This window comes from Cryptotermes secundus, unplaced genomic scaffold (assembly GCF_002891405.2).
Source record: "Cryptotermes secundus unplaced genomic scaffold, Csec_1.0 scaffold408, whole genome shotgun sequence".
Classification (NCBI taxonomy): Eukaryota; Metazoa; Arthropoda; class Insecta; order Blattodea; family Kalotermitidae; genus Cryptotermes; species Cryptotermes secundus.
The window spans coordinates 401,267-423,562 of record NW_019724588.1 but is presented as its reverse complement, the minus strand read 5'-3'; the positions used below and the strand labels follow the sequence as shown (position 1 = coordinate 423,562).

At 39.8% G+C, this 22,296-nt stretch overlaps 1 protein-coding gene across 2 annotated transcripts in view; it reads right to left on the bottom strand.

Moving 5' to 3' along the window:
* Positions 1-22,296, bottom strand: part of LOC111862344 (peroxidase) — a 72,077-nt gene that overhangs the window by 20,546 nt on the left and 29,235 nt on the right. For both annotated transcript variants that reach the window (XM_023847650.2, XM_033750625.1), the window contains one exon: positions 429-548. In XM_023847650.2, coding sequence (XP_023703418.1) covers positions 429-528 — 100 coding nt within the window. In that variant the 5' untranslated portion in view covers positions 529-548. The remainder of the gene's footprint in view (positions 1-428; positions 549-22,296) is intronic.

Genomic DNA, 22,296 nt, shown 5'->3' with positions numbered 1-22,296 from the left:
GCAGATTCGGATTTTTAACCTCACTCTCCAATCCGTCGTCATTAAGCACAAGGACAATTTTGCCTTTTTAAGGTAACTGAATGTCCGCTTGTTCTTCCATGCTAGACTGCACTTTCGGAATGTTTCAGTTGAGAATGACTAACGGAAATATCAACCTTTCGAAAACTGCATATAGAAAATGTATTTAAAATTTCTACTGTCAACATGGTCTCAAAATATTAATATGTTTCTTCTATTAACATTTTAGCTGCCCACAATAAATTCAATTAAAATATTCATTGAATCTGACTGCAAAAAGAAATATATTCCTTATGCCCTACAGAAACAGTATTTGTGTCCATGCCACTACAAAATTTGTGCAAATATTCCCAGAGAGATTAGTAAGAGGTCTATATTAACAACACACACCATAAGCAAGGAATTCATACCTGAGGGCTGATGGAAACCGTAATCTTGTCCGGAAGAAACCGATGACAGGAGACACAGAAAGCCAATACCTGCCTTATTTACGAGTATAAGCCGCAACATTTTCTTCTGTGTGTGTTGATCTGTAAAGAAGCGAATGCGATTTTTCAGCTTTCATGCCAAGCTGCAACTTCGAACATACCTTCCACATTCTCGATTATGATGTTATTTGTACCGAAGCAGATTTGTGACTTTGAAAAATCTTCGTGTATAACGAAGATATCTTGTTTAATCTAAACAGTCAGTTAACCCGATGCGTATTGCCCAGTACTGGACTGATGAACAATAATATCCACCCAGATCTGTAAGCCGGCAAAAGACTACAGAAGCAAAAGCAAACACTGTGGTGACAACATTTGACATTTTTGGATGGCAGATTAATATTTGTGGATTTTATCTACACAGCGTAGCACGCGGTAGTGTGGTTGGTTGAAGGACTATGCTAGAAGCCGGAATGTCCCAGGCTTGAATCCCGACGAAGGCATTGGATTTTTCAGTTGGCCTAATCCTTCTAGCCGCACTATGACCCTGGGGTTGATTCAACCTCTAGCAGAATTGAGTACTATTAATCTTCCTGGGGGTACAGGGCGGCCGGTGCATAAGACTAAGAGCCTCACCGCCATCTGTGAGGTGACTGTCTAGAAAATGTGGGAGCCTCGACATCTCACAACCTTATGGACCTCTACGGCCTGTTACAGAGATAGCTTTACCCTTATCTATACAGTTGTATAATGCAGCCAGTGGTAGTAAGGTGCGGTAGGGTGGTTGACACGAAGAAAATATATGTGCCCCACCCATGAAAGTTAGAATTCGTGACAGATATTTTGGCGGAACGTGCATGAAAATTTATTTGCTCTGCATTAAAAAACTACTATTTTCTTTCGAACCTAGCGTAATTATTCAAAGTGCGTGTTTTCTTTGTTAACTTCGCTGGAAATAAAACTCTGCTTGCTGAATATATTCAGAGACGAAGTTTGAGGATTTGATGGGGAAGAAAAGTAAAACTCTGATCTTTTAACTTATGACTCCGTGTTGTTTCTTTGATATACATGGTCGCTGGTGATTTCATCTCTTAATTAATATCTCTTATTTTGGGTTATGACATCGTGTGATTATCAATACTTCTGAGAACCTACAATATTGTAGGATTATCTGCCTCCATCTTCAGAGTAGAGGCTTCTGCACTGAAAATGGAGTCGCCAAGGTTCTCAGAAATATTGGTAATCACACGATGTCATAACCCAAAATAAGAGATATTAATTAAGAGATGAAATCACCAGCGATCATGTTTGTGAATTCTGTTAATATCTGAAGAGTACTCTTCTTGGCTGTAGTGCCTTGTAGTTTGGAGAGAGTCCGATAGTTGGAGAAACATATCACTCCATCTTCAGGGTCGAAGAGTAAACTAAGCAGAAACCCTGCCCAGCTTGTGACCTGATTCTGCTAGTTCCTGTCTTGGCTTACTATTCTACCCTCAAGATGGAGGCAATATTTTCCTCCGAAACGACGGGGTATCTCCAAAATTCGTGGTGTTACAACTCAGAAAACCATACTCTTCATAGTCATGCGCCTTAGGAACTTCAAACACCAAATTTCCGACTTTCCTTTTCCTATGCTTATTTTATTTTTACTGAAGAAACTGAGACTTAATTATATGCATAATATAGGTCTATATCCGAGAATTATGTTCATTGTTGGTGTAGGGTCCTTGAAAGTATTCATTACATTGGCAGCAACTTTCACAGTTATGTAAATTACGTTTAGAAATTTATCAGTTCATTCCATGGTCCTGCAAATTCTTCCAGACTACATGGCATCACATCATTATGTTCATTGTTGGTGTAGGGTCCTTGAAAGTATTCATTACATTGGCAGCAACTTTCACAGTTATGTAAATTACGTTTAGAAATTTATCAGTTCATTCCATGGTCCTGCAAATTCTTCCAGACTACATGGCATAACATCTTAGAAGACGGTATTCTTCACGGTCACCGCATTGAGAACCTCAAACTTAACATCCTTTGGACATTGCAGAGTTTCTGTATTTTTTTTTTTTTCCGTGGAGCTGAATTTGTTACGGTCACGTCTAGTTCGGGACGCGGTTACTTTCACGTTCTCAAAGTCAGTCTCGTAATGGTACCTTACGGGGTTTTAAACGCCTGTAGCAAGGCTCGAAACTAAATAACGAATACTTAAGCGTCCACTTAAACATAAATACAGATGTAATTAACAAGTCTGCCAATCGAATACCGAAGACAATGAGCGAGAGAATACTTAGTAGAAATAAAGTCTGATGTCTTAAGAGAATTACTCTTATGTCTACTCCTTTGTAGAGAGAAACACTGTCTGTCTATGGCTCTACAGTCTTCTGTTGAACCTTGGCCGTTTTTCCTCTTCTTGATCCTGTACACAGTGGGAATCAGTCCGTCTCAAGGTCTGTACCTACACACAGACCTCCATGTCTTGAGTGGGATTCGACTCCACGATCTCAGCGTTCTGCCGATCGAAGACAGATCATGCCTTAGGCCGCGCGGCCAGTGTGATCGGCAGTGAAAAACACAGATAAAATTAATTATTATACTGCTACAGAGAATATTACGAGTAGTTCCAAATCAGCAGAGACCGTTAAAGAATTGGACAATATTTGAAGGGCAAAACAAATAACTTATTTACTTCAAAAGCTTCAGAGTAATTTTAAAGGGAACTGACATATGACATGTCATTTTTCATATAAGTTACGTATAAAAACATTCAAGTAATCACTGTAAATAATTGGTACACTCAGTGTAGGCATATAGGAGAGTAGAGATGAGGCCCGCAGTATTAGGTGGAGGTGAGTGGTCAGCTTCAGCCTCTAGCGGGCTCAAATTCTGTACCTACTGAATTGGAGGCTGTCATATCACAAATGATTTGGACACGTCGGCGAAGAAAAATATTGTTCCTCCCAGGAACTGAAACCCCCCCCACGTCGTCCAGTTCGAAACTATGGTGACTGATCTGTCAGAGTTCAGGTCAGTTATGTTTCAGTAAACAGTATTGAATCAAGAGATATGATATGCCCAGATTCTGAATCAATAAAGACAAGGCTACGGGATCTGTTTTTGTTTTTTGATGTATTTTTTCAAATGTTCTAACCATTTCTATATATAAGTCTTTATCATTGTAATGATAATTGTTATTTCCAGTTACACTGTAATATATCCATTATGTTTATGATCCATGAGGGTGCTACCGCCGGGAAAGTACTTCCACTTTCTCCAGCATTCTTATTTAAACCTTTATTACTGTGAGTACCCAAATTTAGGGTTAAATAGTTCGGCAGGACTGACGCTTAACCCTTCGACGACGGATATTTAAATGACAAGTGAATCAAATAGTACGAACTTCGGCTCTAGGGCATTTAAATTTTCTGCCAACATTATTAATATTGGCGTCATGTTCATTTGCGATTTGCAGGATAAAACAATTGCGAGTATATTGAAGATGTTCACATCCATGTATCTTCCGAAATTCTCAAATTGCTTACAATTTGGAGAATTTCATTTTTAAATGTTACTAAGTATTCATATATCAAACCTTAAAGTTAGGAAGTCTTCAGATTTCTGTGGCTTTTAAAATTATAAAAATACAATTACAATATATTTTTTAGCTTTAGGATAGCCAGTTGCTTGAACCTGGATATATTCTTACAAAACGTGCACTATTATTCGATTTCTCAATTGATTTACTACTTCCAGCCTCAATACGGCCTTGGGTTGATTCAGCCTCTAACAGAAATGAGTATCAGGAATCGTCCTGGGAATAAAAGGCCTCCGGTTCATAAGGCTAGCAATCTCACCGCCATTTGTGAACTAATTAGCTACAAACTGTGGGAGCAACGACGTCTCACAAACCTATGGGCCTCCACGGCCTGTTACAGGGATATTTTCACTTTCATTATTGGACAGTTGCTTTTACTTCATCACTATTCATGAGATAAATGAAAGATAGGCAACAATTTCGGCATGTCATGATCAGAGTTTCTGTAAAATATCTGATGATATTTAGCGTTTGTGCTTCGAGAAATTTTAAATAATTCAACAATATATAATTATAAATTTGTCATGTTAATTTTGTTAACCTAAGATATGCAGGGGAAGGATTTGGAAGGCGGTCCGAAAATTGCTTATGCAATCTGCTTATTGTCCTGTCTATTCAAAATATCGAGGTCGAATTGAATGCGTGTATGATAGGTTACGCACAGTTAATTCAGCAGTCAAAACAGCATGGAGGTCCTCTTCTAACGGTGCACTAGCCTGCGCACACAACCTAAAATCCAGTTGCGTAGCAGGACATTACTGAGACGAATTATAAAGAAAACAGGTAAATAAATCATAATACAATATAATATTGAAATCCGTTTAGTTTAAAAACAATAAACTTGTATTGTCACATAACAATCCTTTGTATCGCCGATTTGTACAGCAAATTACGATCATATCCGCTTGATTTCACGTCATTTGAATGGTGGACTTAAGAATCAAATCTGTGAGCGTCCAAGGACAATCTGAAGTAGTGAAAACAAATGAGAGTCGCCACGCCCACCACAGAAGTTAGCTGCGTTCCGTGTTTCAGGGTAGCGCAAGACGGAACCTGTGTTCACCGACCGGGAATTCGTACCAAATTCAAGCTACTAAGAATGTGAACTCAGTTCCTGATGACGAAAATTGACTAAATATCTGAAATTGCCGCATATCGAACGAATTATGAAAGTTCAATATCCTCTCTCTGTGCACTAGAACTTGCTTATCCTCAGGACTGGATTTCGATTTACGGGTGTTCCGGGACAATCCAAATTCGGAGGTGCCTGTCAATAACAACATATTTAGGTTGTGACTATTTTAATTTGTTGATTTTATAATTATGTCTAAAAGTACAAAGTAACTTTTCGTGATTTTAGAGAAACACCCAAATCTGTGGATTATCTTTCTGTTCTGCGGAGATCCCGGAGCCGCTGCCCCAAATGCTCCCCCTTAAATTCGGCCCTGGTTTTTCCAGTAACTATGTAGCTCAGCGCTCGCGATGTACGAAGCTGGTACCACGGTCTTCGATTAATTTGAAACCGACCTGGATATTTGCCCACTTTTTTGTGATATTTTGTGATGACAGATGGCTTTCTGATTCGTCTTTAATGACAGTCCTACAGCGTTTCGGAAATATTCGCTCTCAGTGTGAACAGATAGAATGTCACTAAGTACAATACAAGACAAAAGACTGTGTTTCTATGGTGTTTTTGTTTGTATCAGCAGGACATAATTATTTTTATTTTAATTATGTTTGTGGGTGATATGTAAGGAACATCGCAGACGTTTCGAAAGGTCTTATTTGTCCTGTCTTTAATGCGAAGTGATTACTCATTGGGTAACAAGGAGATGCGAAACGTCGGAATTAGTATTCAGTTACAATGTCTCATCACCCAAAATCAGTATTCACATTAGCATTAACCTGACATTATATCCTGAAACCCATTACGATTTTTAGCTCAATATCTAAAAAATATAATCATTGGTACAATTCTAGAAGAGAGAGTGTTCATTGATTTGGTGATACATGGAGATACCAACCACTGAGTACTGATTCAGAAAAAAAAAACTAAGGAAGCAGGAGAATGGAAAGGTGTAATCGTGCGAGATGCCATACCGGTGGTAAAGCTCTCGTCTATTCATATGGACGTGCATGTTCGAATTTATACCAGGACACAATCTATACTGACTAAGGTTTTTTATGGTTTTCTTCAGTCACTCAAAGAAAATGCGGAGAAAGTGTCTTAAGTGAGTCCACCGCAACTTCCTTCCAAATCCTTTCTAATTCACCATCGTTCAGTCAACCTATCATTCCACGCTATATAGCCTGGAAACCGTCATAGTTACAATCCACATGAAAAACGTAGCAGGTTGCTGAAGTACGCTGAAATATATATCACATGCAGCTCATTATACAAACTTGAAGATTTCTGAAATTGTTAATTATCAATTTAAGTTAGTGTAAAATAAGCACTAGATTCATAAATAAATTGTCATGAGGCTTATCGGCCTGAGATTTGTCCTGTAAATTGAGATAAATTTGATGCTTGAGCCAGTCTCCGGAATTTCGTTATTTGAAAAATACACGCTCTTGAACTTTCTACCTAATATCTATCTTATTATCCGCCCATATACGTTTAGGTCTCTGAGTCGACCCTTTTACTTTAATTTTATGTTGGGTGCAAGGATCTCAAAGAGGCGAGCAATAAGAATATTGTTTTTAGGAGTGGCACTCTGTAGTCCAGTGGAAGCTCAGTGATGTTTTGGAGGAAACATTGCCCCCTGATTCAGATTGTTGCTTGTTGCTTGTTGCTTGTTGCTTGTTGCTTTCATAGCATAATCCTCGACCCAGAGGATAGATGCTGCGCGTTCCTCCGAGACGTTGGTGCGTTTCTACTGGACTACGCGACATCACATCGCTGAAGAAACTGCTCTTTTTCCACATAACTTTTCCGGCCAAATTATGTTAGAGTTTTTTTTATTTCTGATGCACACTACGTGCCCTGTCTATTTTTCCATCCCATGTCATGTAATACAAAAACAAAACAAACTTCGTGACCTGTAGTCCGCAAGCGAACTATACCGACCACCGTTTTTCGGCGAAGTTAGGGCCAACTTAAGCGGATAGAGGGTGTCACGTGTTCAGCTCAACGGATCTCGGTTTTCTAGACCGGAGCCGCTATTTCCTTGAAATAGCTCCTCAGTTATCCTCACGAGGCTAGTGGTCGCGGCATAGCTCAAGCGGTGTCGCTGGCTTCCCACCGCGGCGGCCCGTATTCGATCCTGGGGTCTGGTTAAGTGGGATTTGTGGTGGACAAAGTGGCGCTGGGGCTGGTTTTCTCCGAGTACTTGGTTTCCCATGCCAATCTTCATTCCACCAAATTCTCCATCATCATAATCACCCGGGGCAGGCTACAATGGGCCAATCAGTGGCCACCGAGCCGAGTGGACCCGGTTGGACTCCACCCCCACACTAAACGAATTAAAAAAAATTAATCCTCACGAGGCTAAGTGGACCACATTCCAGACCCACTACTTCTCAGAAAATCTGGTAGCGCCGGGAATCGAACCGGGGAACTCTGACCACTAGACCACAGAGACGGTCTCATGTCATGTAATAGCTCTATAAAATTCATATATGCTGATGTCAGTAGGGCAGTTTACGGGTTTCTATACGTGATATATTAATAAGGACTTAACAGGAAAAGAGGAAGAACACTGAATTAAGTTTTACAAGATAAAAATGGTAATCATGCTAGTGCACGGAAATGAAAGATTCCGTGATGGCAAATGATTTGAATGTAATAGGCCTATAGATGGAGAAAATGATATTATTTTTAAGACGAATGGGAAAGTCTGCCCACATCAACTAGTTCAAACAGAAATACACCGAGAAATTACTAAAAATATTTAAATTTATAATAAAACTGGCAGGTTACAGGATGACTTGGAAAGCACGACGTAGGAATACAAAAACAGGCCCTTGAATATAAGCCAAGAGGGAAAAGAGACTTGTATGATGAATAAATGATGGCTATTCTGAAACCGGCAAAGAATATTCTGTAGAAATCCTTGGAGGCTGTAAATGGTCCTCCTGACACTTCATTTGTGCAGTTATGAAACCAAGCAAAGTAACGGACTCGTGTGTATGGAATATAAAGATGTTCATGAATACATATTTCACAGTGTTGTAATTTATTGCCTCCTTTTATAGCTGTTAGATAATGCTGACTCATGGGAAGCTGACTTCACGCCACAAAATTTTAGAGTTCACTTTTTGCTTCTAATTCCTTTCTTGTTTACTATGCGAAATGGGTTCGCAAGTCATGTTCTTACTTTCACTAACTTTTCGTAGGTTTGAGTTCTTATTTAAGTTAATTATTGCATTGTTTTGAACATATTTGTAACTGTTCTTCAAGCTCGTATTGTCACCAAACCACAACAAGACATACAAATAGCGCATGTGGCCAACGTGTTCTCATTTTACTTTGTAATTTGGACTTGAGGTTCTCACAGGTGAACATGTAGAGCACGGCTTCCTGTGTTTCAACATTGTGTAATTCGAAAAGAGCCAAACGTTTCGGAGAAATATTTGCCCTCCACTTACAGAATCGACGAATAAGCCAAGCAAGAAACCAGCAAGAAAAAGTCAATAAGCATATAGAGGCGGAAAGTTCCCCCAGAATAGTCGGTGGACTTCTATCGCACTGCACAGCGTTACAATCTGAAATATCATATTCTTCGTGGTATTTTGTTGCACTAAAAATAGATATAATTAAACTTCATGAACTTCGAAGAGTACAAGATATAAAAATTGAAACAAAACATATACGAACTAGGTGTTTTCTGTATGCACTTCCATAATGTTTAATTTAAATTCTCCTAAAGTTAAAATAATATAAAAGAAGGTATTGCGATGAACTACATTTTACTCAGCCGAAGTTTAAACGTTTAAACTCACATAATTAGTATAGCTAATTCAATCTCAACATTTTTCATTTTCTGTGCCACCGATCATACTTTCAGAGCAATGTATATGTGTTCCTCCCTTAGTAAGACCAAAATGTATCCTTCTAGAAATGTACTTTTACAGTTGGTTTATTTAGTACTATACTGATCATAGCTGGTTGAGGGTCTAGTCATTGGATTTTTTTTTCAGTTGACCTAATCCTTCCAGCCGCACTAGGCTCTCGGGTTTACTCAGCCTCTAACAGAAATGAGTACCAGGAATTAATTAAATAATTTTCCTCGGGAGTAAAGCGCGGCCGGCTCATAAGGCTGATGACAACCTTACCGCAAACTTTGAGCCGATTGTCTTGACAGTGTGGGACCCTCAACGTCTCACAACCCTATGGGCCTTCACGGCGTGGTACAAGGATAGCTTTACTTTTTTTAATTTACTGATCATTGACTGAAATTCATAATAATTTTAGATTCTAATATTTTATAACGTTTTATTTTATAATTATATAACATAATATATTTATATGTAGTTATGTTAGCATAAATATGGTTATAGTGCAGTATTAATAAGACATCTGTTTTTAAACTGCAGGAAAGTTCTGTGTAAGCCTAACTGGACTTTGTATGACTAAATTGAATATTATTTTTGACACCTCACTTCGATCCAGCTGGGCTCAAGTTCCCACGTGAGATGAGTCCTACCGGTTGAGAAACCTTGTTGTAGGGTACATTCGTTTGTCAGTCCAAAGATTAAGGGTGGTTTGTTGTGAACATTTTACAGTGTCCCATAAACCATAGACGAAACTGTGATATGGCCCGCAAATCAAAGTAATTTGCCTCCTACAGATCATTAATACTGATATTTATTAAGTTTACTGCCTCCTAGTAAGGGAGGACGACCATTAAAATTGTTGTCTTCTAGGAAGGTAGGATGTCTATTAAGATTGCTGCCTCTAGGAAGGAATGATGTTTAAGATTGCTGCCTTCTAGGAAGACAGGATGTTTGTTAAGGTTGCTGCCTTTTAGGAAGGCAGGAAATTTGTTAAGATTGCTGCCTTCTAAGAAGGCAGGATGTTTGATAAGGTTACTGCCTCTAGGAAGGAAAGATGTTTGTTAAGATTGCTGCCTCTAGGAAAGAAGGATGTTTGTTAAGATTGTTGCCTTTTAGGAAGGCAGGGTGTTTGTTTAGATTGCTGCCTTCTAGGAAGGATATTTGTTAAGGTTGCTGCCTTCTAGGAAGGAAGGATGTTTGTTAAGATTGCTGACTTTTAGGAAGGCAGGGTGATTGTTAAGACTGCTGCTCTAGGAAGGAAGGATGTTTGTTAAAATTGCTGCCTTTTAAGAAGGCAGGGTGTTTGTTAAGATTGCCGCCTTCTAGGAAGGAAGGAAGGATATTTGTTAAGGTTTGCTGCCTCTAGGAAGGAAGGATGTTTGTTAAGATTGCTGACTTTTAGGAAGGCAGGGTGTTTGTTAAGATTGCCGCCTTCTAGGAAGGAAGGAAGGATATTTGTTAAGGTTTGCTGCCTCTAGGAAGGAAGGATGTTTGTTAAGATTGCTGCCTTCTAGGAAGGAAGGATGTTTGATAAGTTTACTGCCTCTAGGAAGGAAGGATGTCTGTTATGATTGCTGTATCTAGGAAGGCAGTGATCTTATAAACATCATTAATCTGCTAGACAGATGCCAGTATTTAATAGGAATCTGCCTACTAGACTACGCGGTATCATGTGGCAGAAGCTCATGGGCCTAATCTTAATATTCACAGAAGTGAGAACCTCAGACCTCGTTGGTACGCGTAGTTGAATTAGGGGATGAACAGACATGTGGTTTGGTATTGTTTTTTTTCCCCTTGAAATCCTAATTGCTGTAAATCTGAATTTCTACCACTCAACGAATTAGAGATAAAGTCTTTCAGAAAAGTAGAACCTGAACGAACCTTATTACAAAACGCCTCCCTGATCATGTTGTGAGACTGCCTGAAATACGTACCTTCAGATTTCATTTTCTGATACTCATTTCATGTAAATTCATATTCCATAGCTATATGTGTACGGTAGTCGTGAAAATACTTAGTTTATAAATCTATTTCTTAAATTATTATGTAAAAAGAAGTTAAATGCTGTTTAACTGATGTCCAAGGAACAATTAAGAACGCATAGACAAAATTATTAACATGTGCTCAACAATCCTTAAAGGTACAATGGATACTTTATGTACCATCTGACTTAACAACGACTGTTTCCGTAGATAATACTCCTCAGCTGATCTTCGTGATGAATATAATGGATGCATTGTATTTCTCGTGAAGTAGAAACTAAATTTAGAAAAATTTCCTGTTTGAAATCGTTAAGACGAGCGTCTTGCACGATTCTCTCCAGGCTACATACAAAGCTTTAAAAAACATTTTTAGAGACAGACATTTACGGACCGATAGTCCACAATCATTATTATTTATGAACATGATTTGTTAAGCCACAATGTAGTTATTTTACTTTCTTGGGTTGGGGTGAGACTGAGTCCACTTGGTACTGCGGCCACTATTGGCCTGTTGTACCAGCCCCAGAGGACAGATGGTGATGACTGTGGAGCAATTGGCGGAATGCAGTTTCGCAGGGGAAACCGAAGTACTCGGAGAAAACCTGCCCCAGGGCCACTCTGTTAACCACAAATCCCACTTGACCAGACAAGGGCTCGAATATTGGCCGCCACGGTGGGAAGCCAGCGACTGACAGCCTGAGCATTAGACTCCTACACTAGAAGATCCTTAGTTCAATTTCGTGCGCTTGGAAATGGAGGTAGTGGTGGTTTTCGTTGTTGCCTTCAGCCCGTCTACATTCGAGGCAGATAGAAGTTTATCAAAACGACTTGGCTTCAACAATGGAAGCTCGATAATACGAACTGACTTAAAGTACCACCGCCTCCCCCCAAAATCGGCAGCTCCAAAAATTACAAATTTAATCTAATTATTTTCTTCCTTTCATTAAAAATAATTTCTTGCGAAATATATTATTTGTTTTCAAACCTGCCTCTCTAGGCGGTGAAAGGTATAATCCGGTTACCGCTTGTCTCACGCCTGGTGCGTAGTCGAACATACGCCAGTTCCGATCGTTGATGAATGTATCTATACATCTTTGGAATAAATTATTTTAATAAAAAATATTTTTTTGAAATCCAGTAATCCCAGCATGTCAGTACTTTAATTAGTTCTGATTGTCGTGGTTGCACTGTTTTCTATTCAACATAAAATATATTACGGAAGACATGAACTGGCTGTGACCATTCTAATCTGATTTCTCTACGTGCTTTGGGACCTGACTCCTCAAGCCGCGGGGTGTCAGTCTGACTTACTGTTGTCAAGGAGTGTGAGGTCACATTGGAAACCATTCAGACATATTGCTTGTATTCTAACAGATTTTACGCTTCAGCATTTTGTTTAAAGTTTTTTCCCTTGCAATGAATCAAACATGTCTTTGTACTTTTACTACTTTCGCCTGAAATTCAGGAAGTTGTTCAAATGCAATCTACAAATGAAACAAGTGAGAGAAAGAACTGTATTTTATTACAGACAGCTTGTCGAACAGGCAGTCCCAATCACAAAGTAAGGCAAACGTAAAAGTAAATTTTTACATTGCTTAATTAATTAAGCACCGTGCCATGAGGATGTATGGGGGAGTGGAAATATAGCTCCGCTATTGTTAACCTCGGCACTAAATGGAGATGAGTAGTCAGTTTCAACCCCAAGGAAATAGCTCCCGTTACTCGTCTTGTAGGAGACTGGGCTGGCCTCAGAGCCAGTCTGGACAATGTAACGAAGAAAAAAGTCTTTTGTCCCTGCCAGAAATCAAACGCCAGATTCTCTGATTGTCCAGCAGATAGGCTAGTCGCTCTACTGGCTGAGTTGTTCCGGCTCCAAATTCCAATGTAAGTTAAACTGAACTCAAGCCATTCGGATAAATTTTCTCTCATCTCAGGGAAAATCCGTGTGATAGTGTTTGAGAACATGGTTATGATGAGAATATTTCGACCTAAGGGAGGGGGAGTGCCAGTCACGGTAGCCGAGCGGTCTAAAGCATGCACCGTCTTCGCTCGCTCGGAAGCCTGGATCGTGGGTTCGAATCCCACTCAGGGCATGGATGTTTGTGTGCGTTTTTCTGTGTTTGTCTACAGGTAGAGGCCTTGCGACGAGCTGATCACTCGCCCAAGGAGTCCTACCGTATGTGTAAGATCTAGAAAAACCGAAGTGAACGGAGTTCATGGAGGTAGACCTAGGCCCACTGGGGCTGTAGTGCCAAGGGGGTGAATAAAGGGAGGGGGAGTAACAGGTTGCTGAAAAATAAACAACAAACTCCGTTGTTTTAGTCCGCAAGCGAACTACACCGACCGAGTGACCGCCGCTGATCGGCGAAGTTAGTGCCAACTTCTGCGAATAAAGGATGTCACATGGTCAGCGCAAGAAATCCCTACGGATAAGCCGGATGGGCATCGCCTAGGCCTTTTTTATATTTACAATATCTTTTCTACAATTAAAAAAATCCCCACGGCCGTTAATTTCAGTATTCTAGACCGGAGCCCCTATTTCCTTGAAATAGCTCCTCAATTATCCTCACGAGGTTGAGTGGACCCAATTTCAGACCCACTATTTCTCAGAAAATCTGAGAGCGCCGGGAGTCGAACCCGGGACCTCTGGATCTGTAGCCAGGAACTCTGACCACTAGACCACAGAGGTTGTCACAGGTGGCTGAAGGATGTGATTATTATTTTTTTCTTTTTGCTCGGATATTTTAGGGCAACCAAATCAAGGATAGTGACAGGATCTCGGTATCGTAATACATAGGCTGTGTGAGAGATTTGAAACTCGTAGAATAATTTATCGGAAATATACTAGCTATTAACTTATCACTGAGAACTGCACCAATGAGTCAGGTTCCTTCTTACAGAGCGCCCGAGCGTATAAGTGAACAGCCTCCTCAGAGAATCTGACACGGTCCATGCAAATAAGAATGAGAATTTCTGTGTTATTCAGTAAGTTATTCTGCAGGTTATGTAGTGTTGTCTGGAATGCAAAAGATTCATTATAGATTATACATCGGAAGGATCGTGAGAGGAACTAGTCTTAGTCTGTTTTAGGTATCCCAGGATTTCTTTTTGTGGAAGGACTGCAGAAACCCAAGGAAACTCGATGAGGACAGATGATCCCCAGCCATGACTCCAGTTTGATTACCTCAAGATTAAGAATAAAGCTCATTACTTATTCATACTCATGGAGCTGAGCCCTTCTTGAGGAGCCGCCAATTCTGCATCTATTCAAGAATTTCCCAGCATTTTGTGGAACCCGAAAGTTCATTACCGTGTTCACAAGAGTCCTCCACTGGTCCCTATCCTGGGCCAGATCAATCCAATCCATCCAATACCATCCTATCGCTCTAAGATCCATTTTAATATTGTCCACCCACCTACGCCTTGGTCTTCCCAGTGGTCTATTTCCTTCTGGCTTTTCCACCAATATTCTATATGCATTCCTCTTCTCCCCATTCGTGCTAAATGCCCTGCCCACCTCATCCTCTTTACTTGATCATTATAATTATTCTTGGAGAAGAGTACAAGTTATAAAACTCATTACGAACGAAATAATTCACTCTGTACAAACAGAATGTCTTCCATGAACACTGAATCGCTGTTAATCATTTGTAACTAATCTTTCTTGCAAAAGCAACTTTTTCCCAGGAGAAAGTAAAATCTCTAGCACGTATTTATCTTTCAATGAGATTTTCTTTAAGGAATTCTGTTACGCATTCAACAATTCAGAGCGCCTTCTGTGTGATTACCTTCACTAGATCAACAAGGAAAGCCCTGGAGTGTTGCTATCTAGTTCCGGCTACTGAAAAACACGAGGAAATAATTTTAATGTAGGTTGGAAGGAGAGTGTAATGAATTATTTTTATTTCTACTATAGTAGGGCGGTAGCACCTTCAATTGGTCTAGCTCTTTGATGACATGTAGGCCTACAAGAAATCCATGTAATATGTAAGCAGCTGGTAAGCTCACGCTGGTTCCTCGCTCGCTGATTTCCTTATTTTTTTCTACCCTGAAGATGGAGGCTATACGTTCCTCCGAAACGTCAGTTAACACAATATCTGCACGACGCCACATCCCAGACGTCTGCTTTCTTCAATCCATGTAGTAGTCCGATTTCATTAGGCCCGTTAAGGAGTTTGTTACTAATATCAGTGACTGGAGGTTCTGATTTCGAATTTGGAATCATCAGCCCTGCCTTTATGTTGTAGGGCAGCCCATGACTAACAAAAAGGATATCTCATGTGGAATTCTGATGCTCAGAATGTTAAATTACACGTATTTAATGTACATGAGTTACGGCAAGCGCGAATGGAAGCTTACAGAGGGAACTGGTTTGTTCAGCCCACAAAGTATTTTTGAGTGAATAACTAAAACGTAACCTAGACCTACGATACTAACTTGTTGATTTACTCATAAACTTAATTCTACCAAAATAATATAAATTATACGAAATCACTCAAACCCAAAAGGGCATATGTGTCAAAGTACTTCATGTGATAGCCTGTAGATTATTCGATTATAATTAAATTGATATATATGTCTGGAAGCAAGTAATAGCTCTTGTGCTCTTTTTTACCAGCCACTGAAAATTTTATTTTCTTTGTAATTAGGAAGAAATATTTCCTTAGATGTGAAAGAGAAACAGGAAATGCTTCTCTATGTGGAATAAACAAAGCAAGAGAGCATATGAATTGCAGAGGCTAAAATTTAAACACATTGTCTCAGATTGATCCAAAACCTTCAGTGTAATTTAGCCCAGTTTGCTAATCTCAAGGAGAGAGATTTTTAGAAATTCTAGAAAAGTGCTGAAAATGACAGAATATTGACAAACAGAATAGAAAACTAAGAAACCCATAACTGAACATTTAAAACTTTCTTTTACTTACGACAATATAATACCCAGTAACCGAATTTATTAGGAATAAGAGATTCTGTCAACATTATATTAGATGAACGTAACCTCAAAATTTCTTGTCTTTTCCATGTTTGTAAGTTTTGACTTACAAATAACATATCATTATTAATTTGTAGGAATGTATAGTATACATTCAAGGTCACGGTAGCCGAGCCGTCTAAAGCATGCACTGTCTTCGCTCGCTCGGAAGCCGAGATGGTGGGTTCGAATCCCACTCAGGGCATGGATGTCTGGTGTTTGTGTGTATATGCGTTTTTATGTGTTTATATACAGGTAGAGGCCTTGCGACGAAATGATAACCCGCCCAAGGAGTCCTACCGAATGTCTAAGTTCTAGTAAACCGAAGTGAAACAGAGAATTTCATTGAGGTAGGCCAAGGCCCAAATTGGGGCTGTAGAGCAAAAGAAAAAAAATATACATCTTCTTTACTCCTAACTCCAAGAGTCCGTTACTTATCACTCTAGAACTAAGAACTGCAGATAATGTGGACACGGCTTTAACGTGTTACATGTACGTTATTGTTATTACTGATTGCATGAAATTTCATATCAAATTTCCTTATCAGTGGTCAACTGGTTGCAAATTTTAAAAGAGGGAAGCTCAGGTGAAAGAGCATAGTGATTTCATCAAACTATTCGTTTCTTTATGAAACAAAGTAAGCTAAAGGAAGCAGGCCTAATTTGGGTGTCTTGACCGGCAAAAAGACTCATTTCCGAAACTTAAGACATTAGGTTCTATGAAAATATTTACGACCCCCACTACTATGTGTTCCATGGACAGATGGAAGGAAGGTTAAAGAGAGTAAGGTGAGTGTTTTCACCAGCAGAAATTGTCATTACCGATATTTAACTGAGGGGCTATGCTACAAGCCGGAAAGTCGCGGGTTCAAATGCCGATGAGGTCATTGAATTTTTTTCAATTGACCTAATCTTTCCAGCCGCACTATGGCCCTGGGGTCCACTCAGCCTCTAACAGAAATGAGTACCAGGAATTAATTAAATAATTTTCCTGGGGAGTAAAGCGGCCGGCGCGTAGGGCTGACAACCTTACCGCCATCTTTGAGCCGATTGTCTAGATAATGTGGGACCCTCAACGTCTCACAACCCTATGGGCCCTCACTGCCTGGTACAGGGATAGCTTTACTTTACTTTTTAGATTTTGTGGCCTTATTTGTGACTTCCACTTACAATACATTCCTATAATTTTCTTTTTACAGTGAGCAACTGATCAAATAACATTTTACTGTAACTTTGTGGCCACATTTGTCACGTTCATTTGACAGCTGGGTGAATGTAATTGCTTTTTGTTATGAATTTTAAAGCGACAACGGTACGTGTTTTAGAAACGTGGCTCTGTGCTGACCTCCGATCGGGAAAAGAGAATGTAGATAGCACTGACATTCCTATTATTCTATTACGTAACGCAAACGCTGTAGTACTCACGACGACAAAGTTGTTATAAAGATAGAATAACTTACACCTGTTCAGCGTTCCTTATTTTTCTTATTTTACGCAAGTGGTATCGAGGGCTGAGATAAGAATTGAATTATGGGAGAATGGAAACACGTTCTTAAAAAACTGAATGTGTGTTCGTTGAAAATTTTGTTAGTAGTTGAAGTGTTTAAATTATACTTGTGGTCGGGTTTCGAGTCCCAGTTAGGGCAAGATTTTTTCTCTCCACGTCGTCCAGACAGGCCCTGAAACCCAATCAGCCTCATGTCTAATGCGTGCCGGAGGCTCTTTCCCTGGCGGTAAAGGCTGGCACTTGTATTTTGGTATATAATTTCTAACTCTTCTGAGGGTCCTTAACGGTACCCTGAAAATGGAACCAGCTTCTTCACACAATTTTCTCAATTCACCGTTCACAGTTATCGTAGTGTACCTCATTCGATACTGAATAACACTAACAGTCGATACAGTAGCCTAAAATAACCAAATAACCAACCAACCAACCAACCAACCAACCAATGATATAGAGAATGTAAAAATTCAGTTACGTTATGATGGCATAATGAGCCGAAACGTCTTGTAAGAAACGATAAACTTATGGCGTATGCACACTTCCCATTGTGGTGACAGAATAAAATAGAGACGCATATTTTTTAACTTTACGGTTGTGTTACAGATTTTAAAATGTCAGTTCGGTCACTTATTTCCTTAAGACTTCTGAGACATTATGATTCTTGTGGATTGTCCTTCAAATTGGAATAAGGTGGCTTATACTCGATAATACATCTAAAATAACGAAAATTTTATTTTTCCTCATGAATGAATTTGTCGTTTGTCCCATTCTTTTTTTATGTTGTCACCAGTGGGTCAGACGGGATAAGTCTGGCCTTTTATAAAGGCCAACCTCAATACCGTTCGCCCAGCTTTCGTCAAACACAACGCCCATGTTAACTGGAAGGGCAGCTTCATTCAGTTGATATATGTTACAAGAAAAAACGGCACTACATTTCCAATCTGTTTCTTATATCATGCCTCATTATTTCTGAAGACAGTAGTACATTGAAACCATTACTTCGTTTGGGGTTTTGGTTCTATAAGCAACCTTATTTCAAATGTCCATTGTGAATTATCCTACTTCGTGACAACTGCAACATTAGTACGGCGGAGGGAAGTCAAATGAAATTATCGCCTCTTACATTTCAGCAGGTTTTCCGTGTTTACTAATCAAAAGCATAATTTATGATAACTTTTCTGTACTTAAGACGAGTTTAAATAGAATAATACACGATAATGTTTTATAAAGAAGAAAAAAAAAGTCCCTTCTTTGTGTTGAGCATTTTGTAGAAGTCGCAGGAATACAGACAAAAGCAATAGTAGATTCTAAAGAAATTCTGACGATGGTGTTTAACATTCANGATTTCTTATACTTTTTCTTCTACCCTGAAGATGGGGGCGATACGTTCCTCCGAAACGTCGGTTAACACCACATATACACGGTGCCAAATCCCAGAAGACTGCTTTCTTCAAGAGAATACAACGTTTCGAAAACTGGATCTGTTTCTTTTCTTAGGTGAGAAGGGAGAAACCTACTTTTTTGTGTCTCTTAGAAAAATTTAACTTTAACTTGTAGCATAACTACAGCTATGTAAATACCTGAGACCAGATTTTGTAAAAGCGAAATAACAAGAAAATGTACAATACAAATTGCGATAAAGCATGCACAGACCTGATGAAACTAAAGTAGAAATGGAAGTGAAATTTTTATGCAACAAACGAAGTCCATAGAAACCAATGCACAGGATTACATGGAGAATTTTGTGAGACCATTTTTTGCCTACCGCTAACGCCACCTGTGGAGTAAAAACGGAACATTCTGGAATAAACTCTTGAAGAAACTGTGACCTCACACTGATCGCTGTGAATTAGTAATCCCATTGTTGATAGGGGGGATCCAGATGAGAGAAATGTCCAAACTTGGTTGGCGGACCTGGTTAGTTAAGCATGCGATATTGACTGATTCCTTGTATTTCCTATACCTGTTTTTACTTTCAGTTTCCAAAATCCTAGCTTCATCTCAGCCTAACCTATGATCCCCTTCATAGGCATGTTGGGCTAATTTTGATTTTTCTAGAAGACCCTCTTTGAGGTTGTGCTTATATTCACGGAACCGCACGGCTAGAGGTCTGCCTGTTTCGCCAATTTAGCTTCTGCCACATTCACAGGGAATGCTACTGATGCACTGTGCCGTCTTTCGCCGATTTCTTTCCAGCCTGGTTTTCATGAGTGAACTCCTAAGATTGTGTTTAGTTTTGAAGATCGTCCTAATGTTATATCGCTTCCCCATATGTATGAACTTCTCTGAGACACCCTCACATGAAGAATATAAACAGAGCTCAGAGGCTCTTCCTCTTTATTCAGACGGTTGTTAGCCTTGGAATTAATAACTGCGTCGATGTAACCTTGTGGGTAACCGTTGAACTGAACATCACGTCTCAGGCCGCTTACTAATCTCAGTAAAAAGATTTTGTCCTTCTTGGCATATGGTGGAAGCTCTTCACATGCGGCGAAAGGTTAGATTTGAAGTTGAGATGTCTGCCAGTGTGGGTGGATTTTCTGTAGACTTTGGTGGCTAGTGTCGTCCCTTTCCTGTTGACCAGAACATCCTGAAAAGAAATCGCACTATCCGACTGTTTCCACGGTGAATTTAATGGAAGGCCTTATATTATTGAGGTGACTCAGGAAGTTTTGTGACCGCTCTGGACCATGAAGCCAGACCACAAATGTATCATTAACATACCGGAGCCATAGCGATGTTCTGTGTTGTGCCGAGTCAAGAGCCAGTTTCTCAGAATCCTCCGTATGGACGTCAGTATTTCTGCTGATGACGTTAGTAGCAGAAACATGTGTACCCGAGGGACTGATCTTCAAGTACCGCTGTACTATAAACGTAGCGCAGTTTCTAATTATCCTATTATTACAGTACAGAAATCCAGAGAGAAAGGTAACTATTTATATTCTTTTAAAAGAAATTCTGGAAGAACCAATCGCCTCCGCATAGAAAACGACGCGTCCAACAATTCTTCTATCTCTGTTTGTTTATTTGTTGCCGCAGTAACTTTCTTACCGAGCCGTTGCCTAGCAAAGAGAGAGGGATACACCTATGTACACACGCAGACTGATGGGAGGGATTTATGTAGGACGCCGTCGAGATGGCTTCAGGTGCCATGATATGCATATCAATTTTCATAAATCTTGATTTAGCCATTCAAAATTGATGTGGGGGGAGGGGGGTAGACATACAAACAACATGGAGAGCGAATGTCTGTTTTTCTTGCTTTTTTTTTTTTTTTTCAAAATAAAGCAAATGTGCTAAAGCATTGCCAACAAATAGGCTGCGGCTTGGAATGGAATGTCAGAAGAATCAAACCAGCCAAAATTCATTCATATGTGTTGCCAAATAAGGTAAAGTTGTCCCTATGCTTACCTCATTAAGCACTACGCCATGAAGGCGTATGGGGAAGTGGATGCATAGATCCACATTTTCTTGTCCTCGGCAGTAGTTGGAAGTGTGTGGTCAGCTTCACGTCCCTGCCGCTTTACCATCGGGGATAGAGCCCCGGTACCCATTGGATAGGAGTTTGGGTGGACCCCAGAGCCGGTCTGGACGACGTGGAGAAGAGAAAATACTTGACCCTACCGGGACTCGAACTCCGACCCCTCGGTCGTCCAGCCCGTAGACAGTCGCTATACCAACTGCACTACACCGGCTCCTTAATAAATATATTACTGCTCGTTTTACGCGTAAAATATACCATCACAGTTTTAACTGTTATGAGCTTCTTGCCGTTTTTCGAAAACGAATTCTGCACAAAGTCCATATCAGACGGCAATACTTGACGCCATTTGGATGAGAAATATTACGGTCGATCTTCCAGTCAAAACCAAACAAGAGGTAGTGAGAATTTTGAAAGAAATCGCACATATCATAGAGAATATATTTGAAGGTGAGTGCAGTACGTGGATTCTTGTGGAACTCCAGGCTTCACAACATAAGGAAACGAAATTGTTTGAGACACACGAACAGAAGGTTGCCACCTATTGGCCAAGGAGACGTGGAACCAACTGACACAAATAGAAGTCAAATATAAAATATTTAAAGTGATCCCTGTAACAGGTCGTGAAGGCCCATTGGGTTGTGAGACGTCGAGGCTTCGACATTTTCTAGACACTCGGCTTACATATGGCGGTGAGGTTGTCAGCCTTTCGCGTCGGTCGCCCTTTACCCCCAAGGAAGATTCCTGGTACTCATTTCTGTTAGAGGCTGAGTCGACCCCAGGGCCATAATGCGGCTTGAAGGATTATGTACATGGAAAAAATCCACCTTAAAGTGACTAGAACTGGCGGCCTTCCGGCCTGTAGCATAGTACCTCAACCAACTACTCTATCGCGTGCCCCGAAGTCAAGTCTTAATGAACTTAAGAAGAAATAAATTGCAGGAAACGACGTGAAAGACATTTCTTACTTCAAAATCAATACAATAAATTCGCCCTTCGGTACCGATCGAAGGTACGACGGGTACGACGGTATCATGCTATATAATGAAAGTGGTGAAAGTGGAATAAAGTTTTGGGAAGCTGAGACGAATCTTACCTGGGCTTAAAGAAAATAAAATAGTAATGAAAAATAAATAATAATGTTGCATCTTACAAATACTGCAATGACAGCAACCGGTGTCCACAAGGACAAGGAGGTGTCACTTACTAAACTGAGGTTAAAAAATTAAATTAAGAAATGAACAGTGATTTCAGAACGTCTCTTGATTATGAAAAAGCAGTTCTATCAAAGCCAGAAAACTTTGATAGATTAAGAA